At 41.1% G+C, this 26,764-nt stretch overlaps 1 protein-coding gene across 32 annotated transcripts in view; it reads left to right on the top strand.

Moving 5' to 3' along the window:
* LOC109404958 (basement membrane-specific heparan sulfate proteoglycan core protein) overlaps nt 1-11,703 on the top strand; it is a 305,493-nt gene extending 293,790 nt beyond the window's left edge. For all 32 annotated transcript variants that reach the window (XM_062858588.1, XM_062858581.1, XM_062858573.1 and 29 more), the window contains 5 exons: nt 1,944-2,104; nt 2,162-2,415; nt 2,477-3,185; nt 3,241-3,391; nt 11,324-11,703. In XM_062858588.1, coding sequence (XP_062714572.1) covers nt 1,944-2,104; nt 2,162-2,415; nt 2,477-3,185; nt 3,241-3,391; nt 11,324-11,360 — 1,312 coding nt within the window. In that variant the 3' untranslated portion in view covers nt 11,361-11,703. The remainder of the gene's footprint in view (nt 1-1,943; nt 2,105-2,161; nt 2,416-2,476; nt 3,186-3,240; nt 3,392-11,323) is intronic.
* Nucleotides 11,704-26,764: the final 15,061 nt, after the last annotated feature.

The following is a 26,764-nucleotide window of genomic DNA, read 5'->3' as shown; positions in this document are numbered from 1 at the left end:
TTTGAACGAAAAAAAACTGCTTTCAAATGCTTGATGATGACGATGGTTTCAATGATGAATTGCTCAACGTTAAATAAATGTGTAAGCCATGATTATCTGATGAATATTGAAATGTTTCAAGCAATTCTGCATGGAACAATCACAGATTGCCTTGGCGATCGCAATATTTAATCATGATAATATCAGGATATATTTAATCAGTGGCTTACGCTGTTTAGTGAATTCCTTTAGTGTAAACTTTTTTCCATGGAAGATTAGATAGTGGTTGTTGGCATGCATAAAAAAATGAATTCCGAAAATATAGGCTTTTGAAGTGTATAGTGCGCACAGTTATATATATATATAGCGTGGTTCAAAAAATCGTTTTTGCTCCACACCGCTTATTCGATTCGTAACCAGATTATATGCCCTCACCCAAAATTTGAGCTCACTTGGTTGAAAATTGAGACTGCACAAGCCCTTCAAAGTTTATATGGGCATTACTATGGGAAAACAAAATTATTCATTCAATTGATCGTAGCATTTCCCCAAGTTCCCTACTCTATCAGCTACAACTTTGCCGAAGACCACATTCAGACCGGACGCCTCATTAATTAGTTATCGATTTGTATCCAACTGGACAAACTTTAACAGTGATCCTCCAGCTTCCCGGCAGGCAACATTGCTACATATGGCGCCAAAGATAGCACACTGAAATCATGGCTACTATGTTTCACTGCAAAATACAGTGATGCCCACCGAATAATTTAACCATCACGAGCAAAGATTTCAATTCTGTATAAAAAATCGGTAACTAATTAATGGGGCGTCCGAATTGAATCGAATGCGGTCTTCGGCAAAGCTGTAGCTGATAGAGTAGCCTAGTTGTGCCAAAGGTCAACTAACCCTCTAGAGCACTTAGGAAAATGCTACAGTCGATTGAATGAAAAACTTCGTTTTCCCATAGTAATTCCAATACAAACTTTGAAGGGCTTGTGCAGTCTCAATTTTAAACCAATAGAGCTCAAATTTTGGGAAAAGGCATATCATCTGGTTAGGAATCGAATAAGCGGGGTGGAGCAAAAACGATTTTTTGAACCACGCTAATATACAGGGGGTGGCCAAAATGTTTGGGATAAGCAACTTTTTTTCTCTCAAAAAAAAATCAACATGCTGTAACTTTTCATACAGTGTATCGAAAATTCTCAATTTTTGACTGTTTGTCAACCTATTATATGTGCATCATTGGTACAAATTTGAGCACGATTGGTAAATCTTTCGTGAAGCTAGAACCGTTCTCGTAAAACACTATTTTTAAGACAACTAATTTTTGAATTGTCATATCTCGGAGACCAGTCAACCGAATTGAATGAAATTTTTAGCGATTATCAATAATATATTGATGGTTGAAAATTCTTAAAAACATAGGTTCTTTTTAAACTTTGAAAAAAGTTATGATTATTTAGCAGTCCCGGCAAACGTCGATTTTTTTGTTGGGGAAATATCAAATTGTCTATTACCTGACCCATCTTGCCCCCGTTAAAAATAGGTGGGGCAAGATGGATCATGTTTTGAAGATTACTTGTCAAGAACCATGTCTCAAACCTTTTGGCCTTTCTATCATCTTATATGATAGCTGACTTGAGTATCTAAAAGTCGTGGTAGAAAACAGAGAAATGCGATTTATATTTAGAAAGTTATAGGGGCCCATTTCTTAGACATTTCTAGTGGGGATGTTGGGTTATGTATGAAAGATTACGAATACTAATACAAAGAGCTTCTACCTTGATACGCCTAGACAGTGCCACTTGCTTCGTCCCTTGAAGTTTACATAATAAAAAACCCAGTGATGCCATTTTTTTTCTTTTGCTATTATTTTACACATTTGAACGAGTTGCTAGAAAAAAATCAATCGTAACCAATCGATTCGTTTCTTATGTGGAAATTTTATAATCTATTTGCAGCAAATTCCAAACCAAGCGCAGCGCCAAGTTCCGCATCAAGCCCGATTCCTTGACTGATGGTGTGCTATTGTATGCGGCCGAGAACGAAAAGACGTATGGTGATTTCATTTCCCTCGCGTTGAGAGACGGCCATGTCGAGCTTCGCTATAGTGTCGCAGGAAGTAAGGAAACCTCGATTGTATTTTAAGATCAGGATTTATTTTGAATTATTTCCATAGAAATACCACCAGTGACACTCCGATCAACGGTGCCAATAGAAGTTAATCGTTGGCATGAGATATCTGCTGGTCGCAGCCGTAGCGGATTGGCATATCTTCAGGTCGATGAAGAACCTTTGATCAATGAGTCAAAATCGGGCAGAGCGACAGCTATTGCTCTCAAGTCGAATGTATACGTTGGAGGATACGATAAGCGGATATTGTTGAATCGTGCCGTTGGAGTGAATCGAGGATTCGAAGGATGCGTGTCAGATGTAACAATTGACAGAATTCTTATTTTGTCTCAAGATTTTAAATTGTTAACTCTAATTTTAGCTTGAAATTTCCGGAAATGTGATAAATATGATTGATGACATCAAAGAATCTGCGAACCTCTACAACTGTGGTCATCAGCAGCACACCGGTGGAGTGGACCACGGCAATGACGAAGATAATGAAATCGATCCATGTAGACCAGGTTACGCGGGTCCGCATTGTGACATTGTCGTAGACATCTGCTTAGCGCAAAGACCCTGCGAAAATGGAGGACACTGCCAAACTAAACAGGACCCTACCTTGTACACATGCGAATGTCACTCGGGTTTCCTTGGAAGAAACTGTGAGCACGCTTACGCTACTAACGTAGGATCACAGTTCAGCGGAGACGGATTCTTGGAGATCAATCCGCGAGCAATCACAGAAGAAGTTGATCAATATGGAACAAAACTAGCAGTTATGTTCAGCACGACACACAGTAATGGAATGCTTCTGTGGTACGGACAAAGGAATGGAGACAACTATGCCGGAGACGACTACATCTCGTTGTCCGTGCATGAAGGATACTTAGAATTCGGAATGCGTCTAGATGGACAAGAGTCGACGTTGCGAAACGAGGACGTATTTGTTGCCGACGGCGAGCAGCACATTGCCGTAATTACCCGTGAAGCCAACCGAAATCGGTTAGAGGTGGATCAATTTTCGGCACATGGAGAGACTCGCCCCACCGGAAAGCAAGAGATTCATCTTCCAGGAAATCTCTATATTGGTATGCTGGTCTGTCTTGTTTGGGCAATCGGGTGTTAAAAACAATTTTATTACAGGTGGAGCACCTCATCTGAGTCGTTTCACAGGAGAACGGTTCAACGAGAGCTTCAATGGATGCGTCTACGTGATAGAAAATCCCGACACGGCCCGAGCCGTGCCACTGGAAAACTTCGCTATTCGGACGGTTAATGTTGATGTTTGTGATGAGTAAGTACTTAAGTCCAAAATTTAGCTTTAGAAAATAAACATTGTGGAATTGGAAAAACTTAATATTTAATCAAATGTTTAACCAGATTCTCGCTTAACTCTAAATAGCGTTGAACTGAGTGTATAGTGGAACTACCATTGTCATCGACCTTACGCGATGTTCCTATACCTAGTTTCCAAATTGTTTAGGGTTTCCAGCAGTGGTAAAAAACGCTGCTGCACCACTCTGTTGAACCGAACACTGACCACTACCATTCGACTCTTGGCGTTGTTCTTCTCAGTCCTCACAGTTCGTCAATAAAGTTCCTACATATTGTTGAACCATTTCTGGCAACATTTGCAACGGGTTTAAAATATCTCGTGGCTTTTTTTTTAATGCACATTAGGTCCTAACAGCAGCCCACCGACGCTAACTAACACTATTAATCTGAAAATTAATTTTTGCTGTTGCTGATTAGTTATCAGTTCTGATCGGTATCAGTTTGTTTGTATAAGTAGATGGGGCTCTGGGGCTGTCCATAAACCACGTGGTCATGGGGGGGGGGGGGGGGGGTCGGCCAATGATCATTTTGTAAGGACAAATTAAAATTTTTGTATGGACAAATGACCACGTGGGATGGGGGGGGGGGGGGTTTGAAAAGTCCCAAAAAAATGACCACGTGGTTTATGGACAGCCCCTCTGCTGCGACGTGGAAAGTATTGCTTAGTAATGCTTATATACCCTTTTCAAATGTTACTTCCGTTTTTTTTTTGTTTTTTATTATAGTCAAAGTTTTTCCAATTCACAAGGATAATTTACCCAACACTAACAATATACCTCCTAACATTGACTTCATGTAAATCATTTATTCATATTTACCTTCATGCAAACCAATGGAAATGGTAACGTTATTCGCATTGCAATTTCTCATAAAGTCCTAAATGGATCAGTCCTTCCATTATGTATCCAGATTTTGACGAGGGAGATGATATATTTGGTCCTTTTGAGTTCGATAAAGTAGAAGAACCACCACCCGTTCACATTATTTATCCGAGGCCCTATAATAGCGCCTATTTGAACACGTGTGTCAGCAAATGGTTAATTCTTATGATTAGTACATGCAATACCATGCTAAATGTACGATTATGAAACATCCCAAAAATTAGGCATCAATTTAAAATTTAGCCCAAGAAATGTCAAGATCACTGTAGATAGCCTATTTCTATGTAGAAAATGAAGAAAACCAAACTGTACATACCGCCGAAAACGAGTAAGACTTATTAAATTAATTAAACGAAGCAGTATTTTAGTGCAAAATGAAACCAGAAACTAACATTAGTAAAGCAAAAGAAGCACTTGCGTATGAGCATCGATGGAAAATTATAAGAATCGTCCAATATGGCTTCGAAAATAGATCAAAATATATACATTTTTTCCACCGCACACTGGTATTAGGCGGATGGGTAAAATATTTTAGAAACTTTATAAAAAATGAAGTGTTATTAAACTGTAGATACATATACGGATGCGTTGTTTATGACATTCAACGAAAACATATCGTACATACTTAACATGCAAATGTTGTTTAACAGCTCAAACTATTACTTTTAAACTGTTGAACCATTAATCTTTCAGTATTTTGGGATATGATTAGTTTTATATAAGAAATCACGAGAATTCTATGCTTCCAGTTGTACTTCAAAAATAGAGTTGAGAAAAGACAAATATGCTGCTCGAAACGTGAGCTTGTTCAAACAAACAGATGGTCGCTTATTCTTTTCTATTGGTACTATTAATCATGAGTATATCCCTATAATCCATTTCGAACCCATACTTTAAGAATTAAAGTATTCGATTGTAACTTGCTTTAAACATACTTACTTGATACTTGATGGGCTACAACTCGTAGCGGTGAGTCTACGCCGAATGAAGTATCCGCCTCCACTGGCCTCGATCCTGGGCCAATCGCTTCCAGTCGCCCTGAACGTTTAGAGGCCTTAGGTTCTCCTCAACTGCAAAAAGCCAACGTGTGCGCGGCCTTCCACGAAGCCGACGACCCCTTCCTGTTTCTCTGCTGAATATAATTTTAGCTTGTCGTTCCTCCGACATACGAGCTACGTGTCCAGCCCACCGCAGCCTGCCGTGTTGTATTCGCTTCACTATATCCATCTCTTTATATACCTGGTACAATTCGTAGTTCATGCGACGCCGCCAGATGCCGTCCTCCAGTTTACCGCCGAGTATTGTTCGCAGCACTTTACGTTCGAAGACTCCAAAGACTCTCCGATCAACTTCTTTCAACGTCCATGTTTCATGACCGTATAAAGCGACAGGGAGAATCAGAGACTTGTACAACGCAAGTTTTGTCTTCGTTTGCAGCCTGCGGGACCTCAGCTGGTTTCGCAGACCGAAAAAGGCCCGATTTGCAGCCGCAATCCGTCTTTTCACCTCGCGGGTAACATCATTATCGCACGTCACTATAGAGTACCAAGATAAACAAATTCATCCACAACTTCAAACTTTTCCCCACTTAGCATCACTTCGTCACCACTACCACGGCCGGACCGACGTTTAACACCAGCAATCATGTACTTAGTCTTTGTGGTGTTAATCGTAAGTCCAATCCTCGCAGTCTCATTCTTTAAAGGTACGAACGCTTCTTCCACGACCCGACGGTCGATTCCGATGATGTTGATATCGTCCGCGAAGCCCAGGAGCATATGCGACTTCGTGACAATGGTTCCGCTCCTGTGCACACCAGCTCTTCTTATCGCTCCTTCCAGTGCTATGTTGAACAGTAAGTTCGAAAGAGCATCGCCCTGCTTCAGTCCGTCAAAGGTTACGAATGATGACGAAATTTCATCCGCAACCCGTCCACTTGATTTCGATCCGTCAAGCGTCGCACGAATCAGTCTAATCAGCTTCGCCGGAAATCCATGTTCGATCATAATCTGCCATAACTCGTTTCTCTTCACTGAATTGTACGCCGCCTTGAAATCAATAAACAAATGATGGGTCTGCAAGTTGTACTCCCGAAATTTATCGAGAATCTGCCGCAGGGTCGTCGTTGATCGGCCCTCATGAAATCCTGCCTGATATTCGCCGACGAAGGACTCCTCAATCGGCCTCAGCCTGTGGAACAGAATTCCGGGCAAAATTTTGTATGCTAAATTGAGGAGTTATTCCTCTGTAATTCGCGCACTCCAGTCGATGCCCTTTTTTGAAAGGCGGGCAAATGAGACCATCCAACCAACTAGCAGGCAGTTCTCCCTCCTTCCATATCTTCTATATAATACGGTGTAAAAGTTGATACAGCTGTTCACTACCGTGCTTCAGAAGCTCGGCCGGGAGTTCATCCTTCCCAGCAGCCTTGTTGTTCTTCAGTTCCCTAATAGCTGTCTTGACCTCGTCTAGCGTTGGAGGTTCCACAGCTTGTCCGTCGTCGTCGATTCGAATTCTGTCCGTCGCTCTTCCACTCCCACCGTTCAACAATACCTCGAAGTGCTCTCTCCACCTGGCAGCCACCATTGCCTTGTCTGTCAGCAAGTTTCCATTACGCATGATGGGAGAAGGCGCTGTTTTTCTCCGCACGCCATTGACAGTTTAGTAAACTCTCGGCATATCATTCTGTTTCATACTCTCTTGTGCCTGAGCAATCACATTTTCCTCGTGCTCTTTTTTCTTTTTGCAGTGGATTCGTTTTTCGGCTACTCTTACTTCCCTATATCGCTCCCTGCTCTGCCGGGTCCTCGACACCAACATCCGGCTTATGGCAACATTCTTCTCGTCCGTCACCCTCTGGCACTCCTCGTCGAACCACCCGTTTCTAGGTCGTCTTTGAGCAGTACCTATCACCTCCCGCGCTGCTGTACTCATCGCTCCGTGGATAGACTCCCACAGAGTGTTGAGATTATCGCTCTCGTTGATCTCACTTATCCGCTCGTCCAGCTTCTGGTGATAGTCTGCTACCGTACCGTCTGCTGAAAACCGCTGGATGTTGAAACGCATCGATCGCCGGTTCCTAGAGCCCGACACGGTTGATAACCGAGCTCGAATCTTACTAACTACGAGATAGTGATCTGAGTCGATGTTGGTACCTCGAAAAGTTCTAACATCAATTACTTCCGAGAAATGTCGGCCAGCACATGGTCGATTTGGTTGCAAGTATCGCCGTTTGGGTGTCTCCAGGTGTGCTTGCGGATATCCTTGCGTGCAAAGTAGGTGCTACTAATGGTCATCCCCCTGGCGGCAGCAAAGTTGACTAATCTCAGGCCGTTGTCATTAGTGATGGAGTGAAGGCTCTCCGTACCGATGATTGGACGGAAAAAGTCCTCTCTTCCGACCTGCGCTTTGGCGTCACCGATGACAATCTTAACGTCGTGTTTTGGGCATTCTCCATAGGTCTTGTCAAGACATTCATAAAACCCATCCTTCACATCATCGATTTTCTCGTTGGTCGGCGCATAGACGTTAATCAGGCTGTAGTTAAAGAATTTGCCCCGGATCCTCAATACGCAGATCCGTTTTAAACATAATTACCACTAATCACTATATGACATAGTGAAATGTGGCTAAATTGTAGACTTTTTACTTATTTCATTTAAAATTGCTGGAACAAATTTTAAAAAAATAAGGAAGTGTGTCTAGTGCTTCGATCATAACGTCGACTGTCATAAAAATTTAGCGGGACACTGAAATTAACTTTAGTATTCAGACATTTTTACGGAAAAAATAAAGTCATAATATCGAAAATCTCCCAATAAAAAAATTTTTCAATTAGATTACATTTTTTTTTAACTAGTTTATTTATTTGGGGCTCAATCGCGTTTAACGTTTTGCGGAGCCAAAACTCATTTTGTGTATTTTAAAAACTGGACTCGAAAAAAATGACACTCAAAATAATGTATAACTTTTGATTGCGTTCACAAAACTAACTGATTTTTTTTAACCAGGAATAGCATGTTATGTGTAGTTAAGCCCTGAAAATTTCATCAAAATCGGTTCGGTATTGGCGCAAATATTGTCGATACAATAAAATGTGATTTTGGAAATTTTGGGCTTCCATTTTAAAAATTGTTTAGGCTATAACTTGGTTGTTAGCTCATCAAAACGTCTGAAAATTTGACTGTAAGTTCTTCAAGTAAGTCCTAATAAGTGGCGAAAAATTTCATTATAATCGGTTCAGTACTTTTTTTTAACAATTCAAACAAAAAAACGGGGTTTTCAAATTTTTGACACTTTTTAACATTTTAAAATCAGTGTGCATTATTTTGATTGTAGTATTGGCAACACTGTCCCGATTTTTTTTTTAATATTGACAGTGTAAAATCGTTGTGTTAATCTGTTCTCAGTGAAAATTTCAGCCATTTTGATTGAACATTTTAAAAGTTAGAGCAGTTTGAATGTCACTATACAAAAAACCACATCTGCTTATTATGACATAGTGCTACATATATGGTTATAACTTTTTAAAGGTCAAATCAAATTGAATAAAATGTTGACACAATACATCTACATACATACTTTTTGTACAGAAAAATTTTCATTGAAATCGGTTCAGTATTTTTGGCTCTACAGTTTTAGGTAAAAAATGTGATATTTTTGAAAGTGTTTGTTTGGCCCAAGATTCACAAATGGTAAGTCTCTTGTTTCGACGATATCTCCGCCAACACTAAACCGATTTTGATGAAATTTTTATGGTATTAGCTACACATAATGTACTATTCCTGGTCAAAAAATCATCTTTTTTTTGTGCACGCAATCAAAAGTTATACATTATTCTTTGTGTCTCATTTTTTTCGAGTACAGTCTTTATGTACAAATATAATTCTTATACAACATAGTTAGTATAAATTACATGTTCTAATACATAGATGGTTACTCTGTCGAGGCACACAACTTTTTCGAGTAAATCGTTTACATCACACAAAAACGGTTGTTTCTATGCAAGCTCTAACAGTGCCTAATTTGATGTTGTTATATGCAGAATCAATACAAACGATAGGGTAAAAACACTAGACTTCGCTCTCCTAAAATTCTGCTCTTCATTCACTTCATACATAAATAATGAAATTTGTTTGAGGAGGGCAAAGACTAGAGCAGTGGCGAGGTCTAGTGCTTTTACCCTACCATGTGCCCCTATAACAAGCGGGATAGACTCGTATATGAATAAAAAATGAAAAAAAGATGTAACACTTTGAAATTTGAATATTATTTAATACAAAAAAATCTTTTTGTTTTGTCTGATTTTCCTATAAACCCTAAATGTGGAAAAAAAATCATAAAAATCTGAGATTATTCGGCCAAACTTGTACGCTAACAAAAATAAAATCTCACTAACAAGAATAATGTGAGCGCCATTGTTGGATCGGTGGCTAACTAAAAATAATAATGTTCCGGTCAATTTACACATGCTAAGGATGTTGGGAGCAACGGATTTTTCACTGTGGCACTGGCACTGTGACCATTAGTATGGGACAAACATCATATTCTCGTTCCAGTCGACTTTTTCGATTCCATTTAGGTCCCACATGAACTATACAAAATTTCAGCGCAATCGGTGAAACTATAATTTAGCGCAAGCGATTCAAAGTTTGCATAGGATTTACTATGGGAAAAGTTACACTTTCAAACAAAAAATCCCAGAGGTCGCCCTTTGTCTCCTTAATTCAAATCGATCAACAAAATCATTATTTTTTTTGTTTCTATAGCAAGATGTAGTCATCTCCTTCGCATTTCAATCCAAAAAATTTGGTAAAACTCAATACACATTCTGTAATAACACAAAGAGAGGATCGATGAAGAGAAATCGAAAATGTCAGTTAGGCCCTAATGAAGAATCAGTGTCGAGTTATTGATTTATTATCGATTAGCGATCCAACGAACGGCTTTTTGTTTTGTTTTATTAGCAGCACTGTAGCTGCTGCCTTGGCTGCTGCTGTTTCTGGGGGTGGTGATGCCTCCCGCCACCCCATGCAGCAACGGACTCGTATATGAATAAAAAATGAAAAAAAAAAAGATGTAACACTTTGAAATATTATTTAATACACAAAAATTCTTTTTGTTTTGCCTGCTTCTCCTATAAACCCTGAATGTGAAAAAAAAATCATAAAAATCTGAGATTCTTCGGCCAAACTTGTACCTACGTTAACAAAAATAAAATCTCACTAACAAGAATAATGTGAGCGCCATTGTTGGATCGGTGGCTAACTAACAATAATAATGTTCTAGTCTATTAACACATGCTAAGGATGTTGGGGGCAACGGATTTTTAATGGCACTGTGACCATATGCGATATTGTTTTAAACAAGTAATTCTTAAAGACACTGTATGCTAAAGACACGAAATCTGATGTTTGTTGCTGTTGATGATGATTGTCGCGTCATGACGATGATGCTGTCGAGCAATGCTTTTAAAGCGCGTTTGACAGGTCTCATGCTCGATTGGAATAACATTGACAGCAAATTTGGAATTTCAATTGGAACATTTCGTGTCTTTGCATATAGTGTCTTTAGTAATTCTGAAAATTGTGGATTCCAGTCTATTTTTAAAATTACTTGATACAAATTTTTAATTATACCTAGTTTTGGGGTCTCCAGTTAGCCTAGTGGTTAAGGCTATGCATCGCCAATCCGGAGACGGCGGGTTCGATTCCCGTTCCGGTCGGGAATATTTTCTCGACTCCCTGGACATAGTGTATCATTGTGCTTGCCTCACAATATACAAACTCATGCAATGGTTGGCAAAGAAAGCCCTCCAATTAATAACTGTGGAAGTGCTCAAAATAACACTAAATTGGAGAGAGGCAGGCCAAGCCCCAGTTGGGACGTAGAGCCATAAAGAAGATGAAGATGTAATAAGCTCAGCTTATCATTTTACTAACCGCCCATTTTAAGCATTAAAATTGGACATATTGAAATCGATAACATTTGAGCGTTGTTTTTTTTTACAGAGTTGTAGACCTAGGCACTGAACCGCCGATTGTTTAAGTTTTGTACAGGATTACAAACCGAACCACGTGTAGTCACAATCTGCGATACGAATGAACTTCCACGATTGCTATAACGATTCCCTATCCGGAGCCAACTCTACTGCGCAACTAACGTGGACGCATCTGGATATAGTCCCGTTCGTTTCGAGCATCGTCGATCTTTTAGTGTAGGTACGACAGAACTCCACTCCTCATTTGTTTGGTCTTTTCATATCAAGTTTCCTTAGATTATCCAATCAAATCGAATATGTGCCAAATAACGATAGTATTTATGAACGAATCGACAAAGTGACTAAACAAACGATATCTACTATTTAAAATGATGCACATCAGATATTCAATCCCAAATAAAAACACTTGCTTACGGTCTATAAGACACTGCCTTTCTGTTCGTCATTTTGATAAGTTTACTTTTTTATACTGCCACGACTCGTATGACTGACGTAACAAACATAGTTATTTCCCAGTGCATTTGTTACACATGTATTTCGTTATGAACAGTACGTTTGCTCTAAATGAAAATTGAACTAAAGTGAAAGTAACTATACGCTTCCAGTGCTCTGAAGACAGAAGCATAAGAACAGTGAACATGAAAATACCCAGATTGATAATTACTGTCATATACATTAAGTAAAATCTCTAACATGTGTTCATTATTGAGCTAATATTGCACTCATTCTTTTACAAGTCTGTAAACATCAGTAACCTACTTTCGAACAAAACAAAAGTCTTCAAAATAAGAGTTTTATTATTAAAACAGTCTAACTTACTTGTATATTCATTTTTGTGTCATACTAAGACAATAACAAAAATAAGAACCAATGTATAAAAGATGTACTATCGATTTCAGTTGAGAAAAAAAGAAAATGAAAACAAGGAGAGAAAAATCGAAAAAAATGGTCTCATCTTTTTTCCGTTGTATATCACAGCCAACACTTCCTAGCCTTCAAAGCAACTGATGCTGTGGCAGCATATTTTGGTACACCCGATTCTTTTTTTTTGCACGGGTCTGGTTTTTGCTATAACTCAGTCAATTTTCAATTCTCATGAAATTGTGTACACATGTTGGCACTACTTAGTCGCTGTATGCATGCGCTCAAAACTTTCGACAGTTATCACCACGCGTCGAAGTCGAACGCCGCGGCTCAACATCGAGCAACTTCGTAACGTAGAAGTGGCTCAAGACTACGCGCAGCAGTTAGCAGTGGCCCTACCAACGGAAGAGCAGCTTGGCGCAGCTACACTTGAAGATGGCTGGAGGGACATCCGATCCGCCATAGGTAGTACCTCGGCTACAGCACTAGGTTTCGCGGCTCCGAATCACAGAAACGACTGGTACGACGGCGAATGTGAACAGTTGAAAAACGAGAAGAATGCAGCATGGGCGAGAATGCTGCAACACCGTACGAGAGCGAATGAGGCACGTTACAAACAGGCGCGGAACAGGCAGAACTCAGTCTTCCGGATGAAGAAGCGCCAGCAGGAAGAACGAGATCGCGAAGCGATGGAAGAGCTGTACCGCGCTAAGGACACACGAAAGTTCTACGAGAAGCTGAACCGCTCGCGCAGAGGCTTTGTGCCACAAGCCGACATGTGCCGAGATAATCACGGGAATATTCTCACGAGCGAGCGTGAGGTGGTCGAGAGGTGGCGGTAGCATTACGATGAGCACCTCAATGGCGACGTTGCAAGTAGCGAAGGTGGCGTGGTAACAGATCTAGGAGTATGTGCACAGGACGAAAGACTTCCGGCCCCTGACCTTCAAGAGATTGAGGAGGAGGTTGGCCGGTTGAAAAACAACAAAGCCGCTGGAGCAGATCAACTACCAAGCGAGCTTCTAAAATACGGTGGAGAAGCACTGGTGAGAGCACTACACTGGGTCATTACCAAGATTTGGGAGGAGGAAGTATTACCGGAGGAATGGATGGAAGGTATCGTGTGTCCCATCTACAAAAAGGGCGACAAGTTGGATTGCGGGAACTACCGCGCGATCACACTACTGAGCGCTGCCTACAAGATACTCTCTCAAATTTTATGCCGCCGTCTATCACCGATTGCAAGAGAGTTCGTGGGGCAATATCAGGCTGGATTTATGGGTGAACGCGCTACAACGGACCAGATGTTCGCCATCCGCCAGGTGTTGCAGAAATGCCGCGAATACAACGTGCCCACACATCACTTGTTCATCGATTTCAAATCGGCGTATGATACAATCGATCGAGAACAGCTATGGCAGATTATGCACGAATACGGATTCCCGGATAAACTGATACGGTTGATCAAGGCGACGATGGATCGAGTGATGTGCGTAGTTCGAGTATCAGGGACACTCTCGAGTCCCTTCGAATCTCGCAGAGGGTTACGGCAAGGTGATGGTCTTTCGTGCTTGCTGTTCAACATTGCTTTGGAGGGTGTAATAAGAAGAGCGGGGATAAACACGAGTGGGACGATTTTCACGAAGTCCGTTCAGCTGCTTGGTTTCGCCGATGATATTGATATTATTGCTCGTAAATTTGAGACGATGGCGGAAACGTACATCCGACTAAAGAGTGAAGCCAGGCGAATCGGATTAGTCATTAATGTGTCAAAAACAAAGTACATGATGGCAAAGGGCTCCAGGGAGGAATCACCGTGCCCGCCACCCCGAATTCATATCGACGGTGATGAAATCGAGGCGGTTGAAGAATTCGTGTACTTGGGCTCACTGGTGACCGCCGACAACGACACCAGCAGAGAAATTCAGAGGCGCATTGTGGCAGGAAATCGTTCTTACTTTGGACTCCGCAGAACTCTACGATCGAATAAAGTTCGCCGTAACACGAAGTTAACCATCTACAAAACGCTGATTAGACCGGTCGTCCTCTATGGGCACGAAACATGGACCCTACGTGCAGAGGACCAACGCGCCCTTGGAGTTTTCGAACGGAAGGTGTTGCGTACCATCTACGGCGGAGTGCAGATGGAAGACGGGACTTGGAGAAGGCGAATGAACCACGAGCTGCATCAGCTGCTGGGAGAACCAACCATCGTCCATACCGCGAAACTCGGGAGGCTACGGTGGGCGGGTCACGTCATCAGGATGTCGGATAGCAACCCGACTAAAATGGTTCTCGAGAGTCATCCGACCGGTACAAGAAGACGTGGAGCGCAGCGAGCTAGGTGGGTCGACCAAGTGGAGGACGATCTGCGGACCCTACGCACAGTGCGGAACTGGAGACAAACAGCCATGGACCGAGTGGAATGGAGGCGGCTACTATGTACAGCAGAGGCCACCCCGGCCTTAGCCTGACCGTCATCATCATCATGTTGGCACGAATAGTACTAACAGTGTACAAAATTTCGTGAAAATCGGTTAAAAATTGACTGAGCTATAGCAAAAACCAAGACCCGTGCAAAAAAAAAGTATCGGGTGTACACCAGTTGCATTATTGGCATTCTGATCAAAACAGGCCCCTGGCATGAATGAAATTTATCGTAGCCAACATCTAACTGCCTTATACTCATATTCGTGCAAATTGTAACAAGCGTGTGATCAACAAACGCAGCTTTTGTTTGATGTTGTGAGCCGCACACGAAATCACATTCACAATGCGTGTTTGTTGGGTTGCTTTATTCAACTAATCGCATGCTCCTCTTACCGTACATTAATATTAAAGCGAGGTTGAAGTGTTTTGTGATCATAAGTGGTGGGAAAAATGATTCCAAAAACTGATCAACAAACCAAAATAAACGTTAAACAAAAAATTGTTGATGTTTTCGCTTTTGACAGTGGGCGCTATTTATTAGCACCCAGGACATCCTGTCTACCATGATTCCAATGCATTGATATAGGCCGTGTCAGGGGCCTGGATCAAAACAAACAAAATCATTATTCTTTTTCTACTATTCTATTCTGCTATTATCAACGCATCCCCTGGCTTTCGCCCATCTGCGTTGTCTTTTCACTAGGCAATACGTCTACCAATTGATGTTTATGGGCTTGCCGGACCAAGTCATGTAGCTAAGCCAAACACCCCACCTACAACTGTTGGGTAGGCACCATTGTCCCGCCCACTGGTCTTTTACAGCTAGTTGTAGGTGCAAGTGTGCGTGTAAGTATTGGAGTGTGTGTGTCAGTGTTGGTGTATTGTAGGCGCCAACTCGTTCTAATCCACTCTGATAGCTAACACCCTATTGAACCATTACCCTTAAATTTGGCAATCTATGAAATAGAATGAGTTAAACGCCTGTAAAAAACAGTCAGTTAAATCAAACAAGGAATATTAGTATTAAAGCGAAGATACAACGAAGCAACGCCCCGAGCCTCGAGAGCACAAACCCCAAGAACCAAATGACAGGCAGCGCCGATAAGTCGATCGACTGGCCACCATCAGTGAATAACAAATCGAGTAAACCCCCCAGCACAAACTGCCACCAGCTCTCCCGACCTGCGCCCAACAAATCCGAGGCACAGCCCAGTCTTAGCTTCACCTTAAAACCAAAATCTAGATTACAGAGCATAATACTTCCCAAGTAACCACGCAGCTCGAGCCGCAAATCACGCACAACACGGCACAAATAACACAAACACTTCCACGCCCGTACAACCGAAACCGACCTAGAGTAGAGAAGGGTCTCTTTCCACTCCAACCCGGACTCAGCTGCACCCACAGGGCAGCGCACCTCACCCACACCGCACTCATTCATGCATCACTGTCCGAGCCGCACGGTCACCTGGGTTGAGTCTATCTGCATGACCTCGCCCAACCCGTAACGCAGAGTTTAAATCCCTCTCTTGCATTACAAAGTACTCCCTCTTCCCAAAAATCTGTGCGTGGTATAAATGAGATCTTAAGGCTGAAGAAATCGTCACCAATAGAACCGCCAACACTGAGCTCAATGATGTCGGCCTTATCAATGACGACCCCCTCAGTCCCAAACCCAATTATCCCACACTACCCAAGTAACCACCCTGCTGAAGCCGTAAGCACCGCACGCACAAAGCACACACACACACCGACACGCACCACCCCACACAAACCACCAAGGCCGAAGAAAAGCGGAAAGCGGTGCCACCACTGCTGAATCACGACTTTTTCAGTATAATTCAGCAATCGTAGATCCATTCCTCGACCCTACTCAGCCCTAACGGTCCATAGCAATGCCTGTCAATATATGCGCCTCACACATGCAACCCCTACACCCTAACAGTATGGTCACTTGGGTATCCCTGGGTTTTGACATGATGGTCAGGGATCACAGCCATCAAAACGTTCCACACTTTATCAGGGCTTACGACCTGTAGACATGATGATTTCTCAATAGTTTCAAGCTCTTTCGGACCTTCCGCTATTGGAGACCATCATGGCTAGCGGTGTTAAAATCATTATTCTTTTTGTTTCTAAAGCAAGATGTAGTCGTCTTCGCATTACAACCAAAAAACCTTTGGAATACACTTTCCGTAATAACACAAAGAGAGGATCGATGAAGAGAAATCGAAAATGTCAGTTAGGCCCCAATGAAGAAGGGCTGCAAAGTGGTGAGTCGATAAGGAGAGCGTCCAATATACGGATGGCCAAAATGGTTGTGATAGGCAACTTTTTTTCTCTCACAAAAAAGTTCAACATGCTATAACTGTTCATAGAGTGCATCAAAAAATCTCAAATTTTGACTGCTTGTCAACCCATTATAATATAATAAGTTGACAAGCAGTCAAAGTTTGAGATTTTTTGATGCACTCTATGAACAGTTATAATAGCATGTTGTACTTTTTTGTGAGAGAAAAAAAGTTGCCTATCTCAACCATTTTGGCCATCCCCTGTATATTGGACGCTCTCCTTACCAACTCACCGTTTTGCAGCCTTTCTTCATTGGGGCCTAACTGACATTTTCGATTTCTCTTCATCGATCCTCTCTTTGTGTTATTACGGAAAGTGTATTCCAAAGGTTTTTTGGTTGAAATATTATATGCATCATTGGTACAAATTTGGGCTCGATTGATTAATCTTTCGCAAAGTAAGAACCGTTCGGGTAAAACACTATTTTTTAGACAACTAATTTTTGAGTTGTCATATCTCCGAAACCAGTGAACCGAATTGAATGAAATTTTGAACGTACACTAACAATATACAAATGCTTCACAAACTATTAAAACATAGATACTTTTTGAACGTTGAAAAAAGTTATCATGGATTGACACTTTTTGGATTTTTCTCGAAAAAATGTAATATTTTACGTCAATGTCAATAAATTTTAGTGTTGATGTCCGAGGATTTTCCACTTCTTTTCTCAAGTTATCTTCAATCAGATATTTTAGAGTCAATTAAGATTAAAGGAAGAACACATTTAGTAATTTTTGTGTGGTATTGTAAATTTGACTTATTTTCCTCTATATGGGTTGAAAATTGCAACCCGGTATAACTTAATTCGCCGTGAGAAAATATTGCGACATTTGCACCCATTTAGACTCGGCCGAAATTCATTATCATCACAGTTGAATTTCGCACACGACTTCGCAGCGGCTGGCATACACAAGTTCGGTTGAGTTCATGACAGGGGCGCCGGATGCACAACAGGTAAACAAAATAAGTTTGATTAGTGTGAAATATCGCTGGGAAATGATGATTCAGTGGGTTCTCAAATTATCACAGTAGTCTAAACATTAATGAGAAACCCAATATAACATTTTATAAGTTTGTATTGAGTATCAATATATCGTTGATAAACGTTAAAAAAATCATTCAATTCGGTTCACTGGTTTTCGAGATATGACAGCTCAAAAATGAGTTGTCTAAAAAATAGTGTTTTACCCGAATGATTCTAACTTCGCGAAAAACTATTCAATCGAGCTCAAATTTGTACCAATGATGCACATATAACAGGTTGATAAGCAGTCGAAATTTGAGATTTTCTTATGCACTCAAAGAAAGTTTTTTTTTTGTGGGAGAAAAAAAGTTGCCTATCCCAAACATTTTGGCCACCCCCTGTAGCTCTGGTCCTCACAAGTTTCTACCTCATGCTTCCACGGGTCAAGCGATGACAAAGACCGCCAGCTAAGAGTTGTGTGCTTAGCTGGTACCCGAATAAAACATACAGTAGAAAAACCGAACGATATATTGTAACAGTACTATTTAGAACCATATTTTTACAATAGACACCACTGTAAAAATAAAAATACAAAAACAATAAGATGTAATGTAGGATACCATACCATTAATTGTAAATAAGATTTTTACAATATATTATACAGGTTGTTAAGTATCGTAACAATATAAAAAAATATTTTTCTCCATATATATTTTTTTTTGCAAAACCATACATTTTATTGTTAATGAATTGTTCAAAATACTGATACGTGGGTTTAAATATACCGTACATTGTATGGTACATGAATGGTTTCAAACAATAAAATGTACCGTAAATAAATTGTTTTTAATTGTAATTTCACTACTGGTTATACATTTAATCAAATGGTTTTGGAATAGTTCTCTTTTGTTATGTTGAATTGTTTTACATTTCTTACATTTTTTACATCTTAGGCTTATTAGATTTATTAGAATGCGCTTTGGGAATTCCCAGAGCGTTTTGGATAACCCTTCATATATAGGATCGCCCACGTCTAAGTCTGAGTAGTCTCTGAATGCATTAACAGTTGAAGCTTAGGCTCCCATTCCCCACCAGCCAGATAACCGGGTTTCGCAAACTAAGCATTATTTGTGGCAACACTTTGAGCGGCATGATGGAACTATGCCGAGCGCGCTAAGTGTTATTAGACCACTAATGTAGTTGCATGAAGTGGGTGACGAGGTACATAAGTATCATTACAGCGTGCTTAACCGTTATTGCAATATTGAGGCACCAGTTTGACTAAAGTTTGAAATACATAACAACTCATGAGATAACTGTCAAGTTCGATTCAAATATAAGTTAGGTTAAAAAGCGAACCCGCAGACGAACCTATATTAAAAGTCATTTCAGTGTTCAGTCCAGTCCATATGTTAAAGATGGCTCTACGTCAAAGATAAAGTTTGTCAACCGCATTTGATTCGATTGTGGTCGAAGGCAAGTTCACATGAGAGAAGAGGAGAAAACTCCCCTAAATGCAAATACAGAAAGAATAGTGTTGAAGTGTTGAACTCATCTACTGATTTACGGTAATCTGACCTGCATCTTTCCGGGTTGGCCTACATTGCATTCGTATTTCTCTCATCGCACTCTACACACCTAGCCCACCCTCGAGCCCGCCATATCTCTTGGACCCCTGCTAGGACCTGCAGTTTACCACTGATTTAAACATGTTATTGGCATTAACCCTTTGGAGCCGGAGGGGTCATATATGACCCCGGCGATGAAACCGAGCATAACAAATGTGTTCGACACCAGCGACGTTGCGTCAACAGCGGCGAAAAAAATCGATTCCAAAAGGTTAAATTGATGTTTCAACTTATTCACTTTTTTTTCTTTCCTTTCCTTTGCATCAAAAAAGTCACAAACATCAACAAAACAAAGCACGGATAAAATCTTAAACTGAATTAATCTGGTGTTTGATTTGAATAGGTCGAATCTGCATAGGAATCACAGCAAACATACGATCTATTCAAATCTGTAACCGTCCGTCGAATTAGCTTGAGAAGTTTCAAAACTCGGTGGCTTTCGCGCCACTCTCGCGAACGAGAGACCACCGGTTCAAATTCAAGTTTGCCCGACTAAAGTGACGACTCTCATCTCAAGGGCTTTCTCGAACGGTCGTGGCTCGACTTAAATCACCAAACGCACTATAAACTAATACATAAAACCGTAAAAACTGAAACAATAACAGGAACTTACTCAAAAATTACCAAATAACTGAATAAATAACAAGGACAATGGTCGCTGAAGTGAATTTATTAGAACAAACTATGTAAATCTTAAGGACAACAAAGGCAATAGAACAAGAACAACAAACAATCGAATTCATTTTAAGATATATTGTTTTTACAAATGGTCGTCAAAAGTGTTGCGTGTGTATTTGTGTGTGTGTGTGTGTGTGTAGAATCATGGCCATGAACTCAAAACGACGTACCTGCGCAGGCTTTTTCGGTGTCAGTGCTTCTTCGTGGCCAATCGTCGACATTGCTCTCCTTAATGTTCGCCGGATTATAGGTGCGGAGGGGTGTCGGCGGCCCGGTACTCTGCCTGATCGTGCCTAAACTGCACGCAGGTAGGCCGGAAGTATTCCCCTTGAGTCCGTTTAGCTACCAGTTACTGGCGGGCGAGGACGAGCACTAGGCTTAAAGCCCAAAATAAAAAGCGCCTCTTGGACGCTGAAGTCCAAGGACGAAACACAGAATTAAAACAATATACACTAAACACGAATTCAATTCTATATTACCTTTGAAAACGACAAATACGTGCACAGGGAGCAGAGTGTCTGCCCCTGGCGACAAAATCCACAAAATAAAACTATTAAACGAAAAACAAAGACCATTAAAATCAAATTCACTTCAAACAACAATAATTAACTAAACTACATCATTACAAAACACTACACACCTTTTCAAACTAAAAACTGGGAGAAGATCGCCGAAGCTCACTTCTGCTCTCCAGCCGACTTAACTATAAAGTGATGGAGTCAAGTCGATTTCTCTAGTCAAGTAAATTTCCTGCTATTGAAGCAGTCGTCTATTGAATGTACAAACAATTATTTACAAGTGCGCCAAATTCAACTCGCACATGGCTGCAAATCTATTTTGCGCCATCGAAAAAACCCTATAAGATACATAACATGAATCGTCATTAGCTTAGCCTAGACACAAACCTTATATGAAACGGATAATCTCTACTAAATGAAACGGTTCAAACTCTAAGGCAAATTCAACGAATCCAATTCAATTAAGATTTTACTTGAAAAGATAAAAACGTCAAAAGCTACAAATTAACTAAAATAATCATGAAAACTAATAATTAATTATAAAAAAAAAAACAAATTCTAAAATCAAAATCAAAATATTCAGAAAATATATCAATTTAATCTAATTGAATTCAAACTTTATTTTACTTAAAAGAATAAAAACGTCAAAACGTTACATCACACCACCCAGTTTTATGAAAATTTGATCAGAGAAACTGATCAAATTTTCATAACTCACAAAATACTCAAAAAAACTACTCAGTTGAATCAAAACTTAACGTAAAACACAAAACTTATGTCCAGTTTACAATGATGGTCATAGAGCAATTAACAACACGGAAAGACTCGAACACGACTACCACAAAGGGAATTTTCCACTGTCAAACAACTTACATAACCGTTACTCCTTCAACGATTACCACAATGGAAAGTCCTCAATGTCAAAAAACTTACATAGCCGTGATCTTAACTACAGTTGATTGCATCATCAACACCCTCGTTGACGCATTCGCAAATCTAACTGTTTAAACTCGGATCATCAGAGTCCATCAGCTCATTGCGTCTGACCTCCTCCCTGATTCTCCTTAACGTAACGGAACTACAGCTGGTTGCATCATCAACACTCTTGTTGACACAATCGCAAACCAAACTGCTTAAACTCGGATCGTCAGAGTCCATCAGCCCATTGCGTCTGACCTCCTCCCTGACTCTCCTTAACGTAACGGAACTAAACCGCAGCTGATTGCACATCAAAGCTCTGTTTGACTCATTCGCAATCGAGCGCTGCCTAAACGTAAGCAGAAATAAATTCTAAACATCAAACTAAATTTGACAAAACTCAGAATCTGCAAAAAATAACGCACAGCTCTATGTAAACATCTGATGTAAACTGACAGCATAAAATCTTGCATGCAAGTTTTACTACCAACTGTAACGAAACGTACTGTCAACGCGATTGACATTTGCGCTGTCACCGCCGCGAGAAGAAAAAGAACGAAAAAAGGAAATGAAAACAAAAACAACGGTCCAAACCGGTGATTCGGTGGTGCTCGTCGCGATCGCGGTCGAAAATCGAAGAAAAAAAAAAACGGATTTTCTTCGATAAACCGGGGGAGTATTCATTACTATTTTATTTTAGACATAAGAATTGATTGCTTTTTGATTTATTTACAGGTATTCGTCGAGGGGCTTCGTCGTAGAGAAGCGGATTAAGCGGTAATGGTAAAAAAGGTAAAGTACTAATAAAATTCCTCTAGAACTCAACATGGCTACGCTTTTCTATCGCCTTCGCTGCGGTAGAAAAGTAAACATCGCTAACGGACTTTGTTCCCGTACGCGATCGATTGATTAACTTCTATTACAGTTGCCAGGGGAATGTACCCAAGGCTTTTACAGAAAAATGTGGGTTTCCTACTGAGTATTAATATATGCGGATATTGATACTCTAAAAAAAAACTATATTTTACCAAAACTTATCCGAAAATACTATTATTATCATCAAATCTAATTCATCAAATCTAATTAATGTGTCAAAAACAAAGTACATGATGGCAAAGGGCTCCAGGGAGGAATCACCGTGCCCGCCACCCCGAATTCATATCGACGGTGATGAAATCGAGGCGGTTGAAGAATTCGTGTACTTGGGCTCACTGGTGACCGCCGACAACGACACCAGCAGAGAAATTCAGAGGCGCATTGTGGCAGGAAATCGTTCTTACTTTGGACTCCGCAGAACTCTACGATCGAATAAAGTTCGCCGTAACACGAAGTTAACCATCTACAAAACGCTGATTAGACCGGTCGTCCTCTATGGGCACGAAACATGGACCCTACGTGCAGAGGACCAACGCGCCCTTGGAGTTTTCGAACGGAAGGTGTTGCGTACCATCTACGGCGGAGTGCAGATGGAAGACGGGACTTGGAGAAGGCGAATGAACCACGAGCTGCATCAGCTGCTGGGAGAACCAACCATCGTCCATACCGCGAAACTCGGGAGGCTACGGTGGGCGGGTCACGTCATCAGGATGTCGGATAGCAACCCGACTAAAATGGTTCTCGAGAGTCATCCGACCGGTACAAGAAGACGTGGAGCGCAGCGAGCTAGGTGGGTCGACCAAGTGGAGGACGATCTGCGGACCCTACGCACAGTGCGGAACTGGAGACAAACAGCCATGGACCGAGTGGAATGGAGGCGGCTACTATGTACAGCAGAGGCCACCCCGGCCTTAGCCTGACCGTCATCATCATCATGTTGGCACGAATAGTACTAACAGTGTACAAAATTTCGTGAAAATCGGTTAAAAATTGACTGAGCTATAGCAAAAACCAAGACCCGTGCAAAAAAAAAGTATCGGGTGTACACCAGTTGCATTATTGGCATTCTGATCAAAACAGGCCCCTGGCATGAATGAAATTTATCGTAGCCAACATCTAACTGCCTTATACTCATATTCGTGCAAATTGTAACAAGCGTGTGATCAACAAACGCAGCTTTTGTTTGATGTTGTGAGCCGCACACGAAATCACATTCACAATGCGTGTTTGTTGGGTTGCTTTATTCAACTAATCGCATGCTCCTCTTACCGTACATTAATATTAAAGCGAGGTTGAAGTGTTTTGTGATCATAAGTGGTGGGAAAAATGATTCCAAAAACTGATCAACAAACCAAAATAAACGTTAAACAAAAAATTGTTGATGTTTTCGCTTTTGACAGTGGGCGCTATTTATTAGCACCCAGGACATCCTGTCTACCATGATTCCAATGCATTGATATAGGCCGTGTCAGGGGCCTGGATCAAAACAAACAAAATCATTATTCTTTTTCTACTATTCTATTCTGCTATTATCAACGCATCCCCTGGCTTTCGCCCATCTGCGTTGTCTTTTCACTAGGCAATACGTCTACCAATTGATGTTTATGGGCTTGCCGGACCAAGTCATGTAGCTAAGCCAAACACCCCACCTACAACTGTTGGGTAGGCACCATTGTCCCGCCCACTGGTCTTTTACAGCTAGTTGTAGGTGCAAGTGTGCGTGTAAGTATTGGAGTGTGTGTGTCAGTGTTGGTGTATTGTAGGCGCCAACTCGTTCTAATCCACTCTGATAGCTAACACCCTATTGAACCATTACCCTTAAATTTGGCAATCTATGAAATAGAATGAGTTAAACGCCTGTAAAAAACAGTCAGTTAAATCAAACAAGGAATATTAGTATTAAAGCGAAGATACAACGAAGCAACGCCCCGAGCCTCGAGAGCACAAACCCCAAGAACCAAATGACAGGCAGCGCCGATAAGTCGATCGACTGGCCACCATCAGTGAATAACAAATCGAGTAAACCCCCCAGCACAAACTGCCACCAGCTCTCCCGACCTGCGCCCAACAAATCCGAGGCACAGCCCAGTCTTAGCTTCACCTTAAAACCAAAATCTAGATTACAGAGCATAATACTTCCCAAGTAACCACGCAGCTCGAGCCGCAAATCACGCACAACACGGCACAAATAACACAAACACTTCCACGCCCGTACAACCGAAACCGACCTAGAGTAGAGAAGGGTCTCTTTCCACTCCAACCCGGACTCAGCTGCACCCACAGGGCAGCGCACCTCACCCACACCGCACTCATTCATGCATCACTGTCCGAGCCGCACGGTCACCTGGGTTGAGTCTATCTGCATGACCTCGCCCAACCCGTAACGCAGAGTTTAAATCCCTCTCTTGCATTACAAAGTACTCCCTCTTCCCAAAAATCTGTGCGTGGTATAAATGAGATCTTAAGGCTGAAGAAATCGTCACCAATAGAACCGCCAACACTGAGCTCAATGATGTCGGCCTTATCAATGACGACCCCCTCAGTCCCAAACCCAATTATCCCACACTACCCAAGTAACCACCCTGCTGAAGCCGTAAGCACCGCACGCACAAAGCACACACACACACCGACACGCACCACCCCACACAAACCACCAAGGCCGAAGAAAAGCGGAAAGCGGTGCCACCACTGCTGAATCACGACTTTTTCAGTATAATTCAGCAATCGTAGATCCATTCCTCGACCCTACTCAGCCCTAACGGTCCATAGCAATGCCTGTCAATATATGCGCCTCACACATGCAACCCCTACACCCTAACAGTATGGTCACTTGGGTATCCCTGGGTTTTGACATGATGGTCAGGGATCACAGCCATCAAAACGTTCCACACTTTATCAGGGCTTACGACCTGTAGACATGATGATTTCTCAATAGTTTCAAGCTCTTTCGGACCTTCCGCTATTGGAGACCATCATGGCTAGCGGTGTTAAAATCATTATTCTTTTTGTTTCTAAAGCAAGATGTAGTCGTCTTCGCATTACAACCAAAAAACCTTTGGAATACACTTTCCGTAATAACACAAAGAGAGGATCGATGAAGAGAAATCGAAAATGTCAGTTAGGCCCCAATGAAGAAGGGCTGCAAAGTGGTGAGTCGATAAGGAGAGCGTCCAATATACGGATGGCCAAAATGGTTGTGATAGGCAACTTTTTTTCTCTCACAAAAAAGTTCAACATGCTATAACTGTTCATAGAGTGCATCAAAAAATCTCAAATTTTGACTGCTTGTCAACCCATTATAATATAATAAGTTGACAAGCAGTCAAAGTTTGAGATTTTTTGATGCACTCTATGAACAGTTATAATAGCATGTTGTACTTTTTTGTGAGAGAAAAAAAGTTGCCTATCTCAACCATTTTGGCCATCCCCTGTATATTGGACGCTCTCCTTACCAACTCACCGTTTTGCAGCCTTTCTTCATTGGGGCCTAACTGACATTTTCGATTTCTCTTCATCGATCCTCTCTTTGTGTTATTACGGAAAGTGTATTCCAAAGGTTTTTTGGTTGAAATATTATATGCATCATTGGTACAAATTTGGGCTCGATTGATTAATCTTTCGCAAAGTAAGAACCGTTCGGGTAAAACACTATTTTTTAGACAACTAATTTTTGAGTTGTCATATCTCCGAAACCAGTGAACCGAATTGAATGAAATTTTGAACGTACACTAACAATATACAAATGCTTCACAAACTATTAAAACATAGATACTTTTTGAACGTTGAAAAAAGTTATCATGGATTGACACTTTTTGGATTTTTCTCGAAAAAATGTAATATTTTACGTCAATGTCAATAAATTTTAGTGTTGATGTCCGAGGATTTTCCACTTCTTTTCTCAAGTTATCTTCAATCAGATATTTTAGAGTCAATTAAGATTAAAGGAAGAACACATTTAGTAATTTTTGTGTGGTATTGTAAATTTGACTTATTTTCCTCTATATGGGTTGAAAATTGCAACCCGGTATAACTTAATTCGCCGTGAGAAAATATTGCGACATTTGCACCCATTTAGACTCGGCCGAAATTCATTATCATCACAGTTGAATTTCGCACACGACTTCGCAGCGGCTGGCATACACAAGTTCGGTTGAGTTCATGACAGGGGCGCCGGATGCACAACAGGTAAACAAAATAAGTTTGATTAGTGTGAAATATCG

This window comes from Aedes albopictus, chromosome 3, assembly GCF_035046485.1.
Source record: "Aedes albopictus strain Foshan chromosome 3, AalbF5, whole genome shotgun sequence".
In the NCBI taxonomy this organism is placed as follows: Eukaryota; Metazoa; Arthropoda; class Insecta; order Diptera; family Culicidae; genus Aedes; species Aedes albopictus.
The sequence above is the reverse complement of the archived record's forward strand: the minus strand, read 5'-3'. Positions and strand labels throughout refer to the sequence as shown.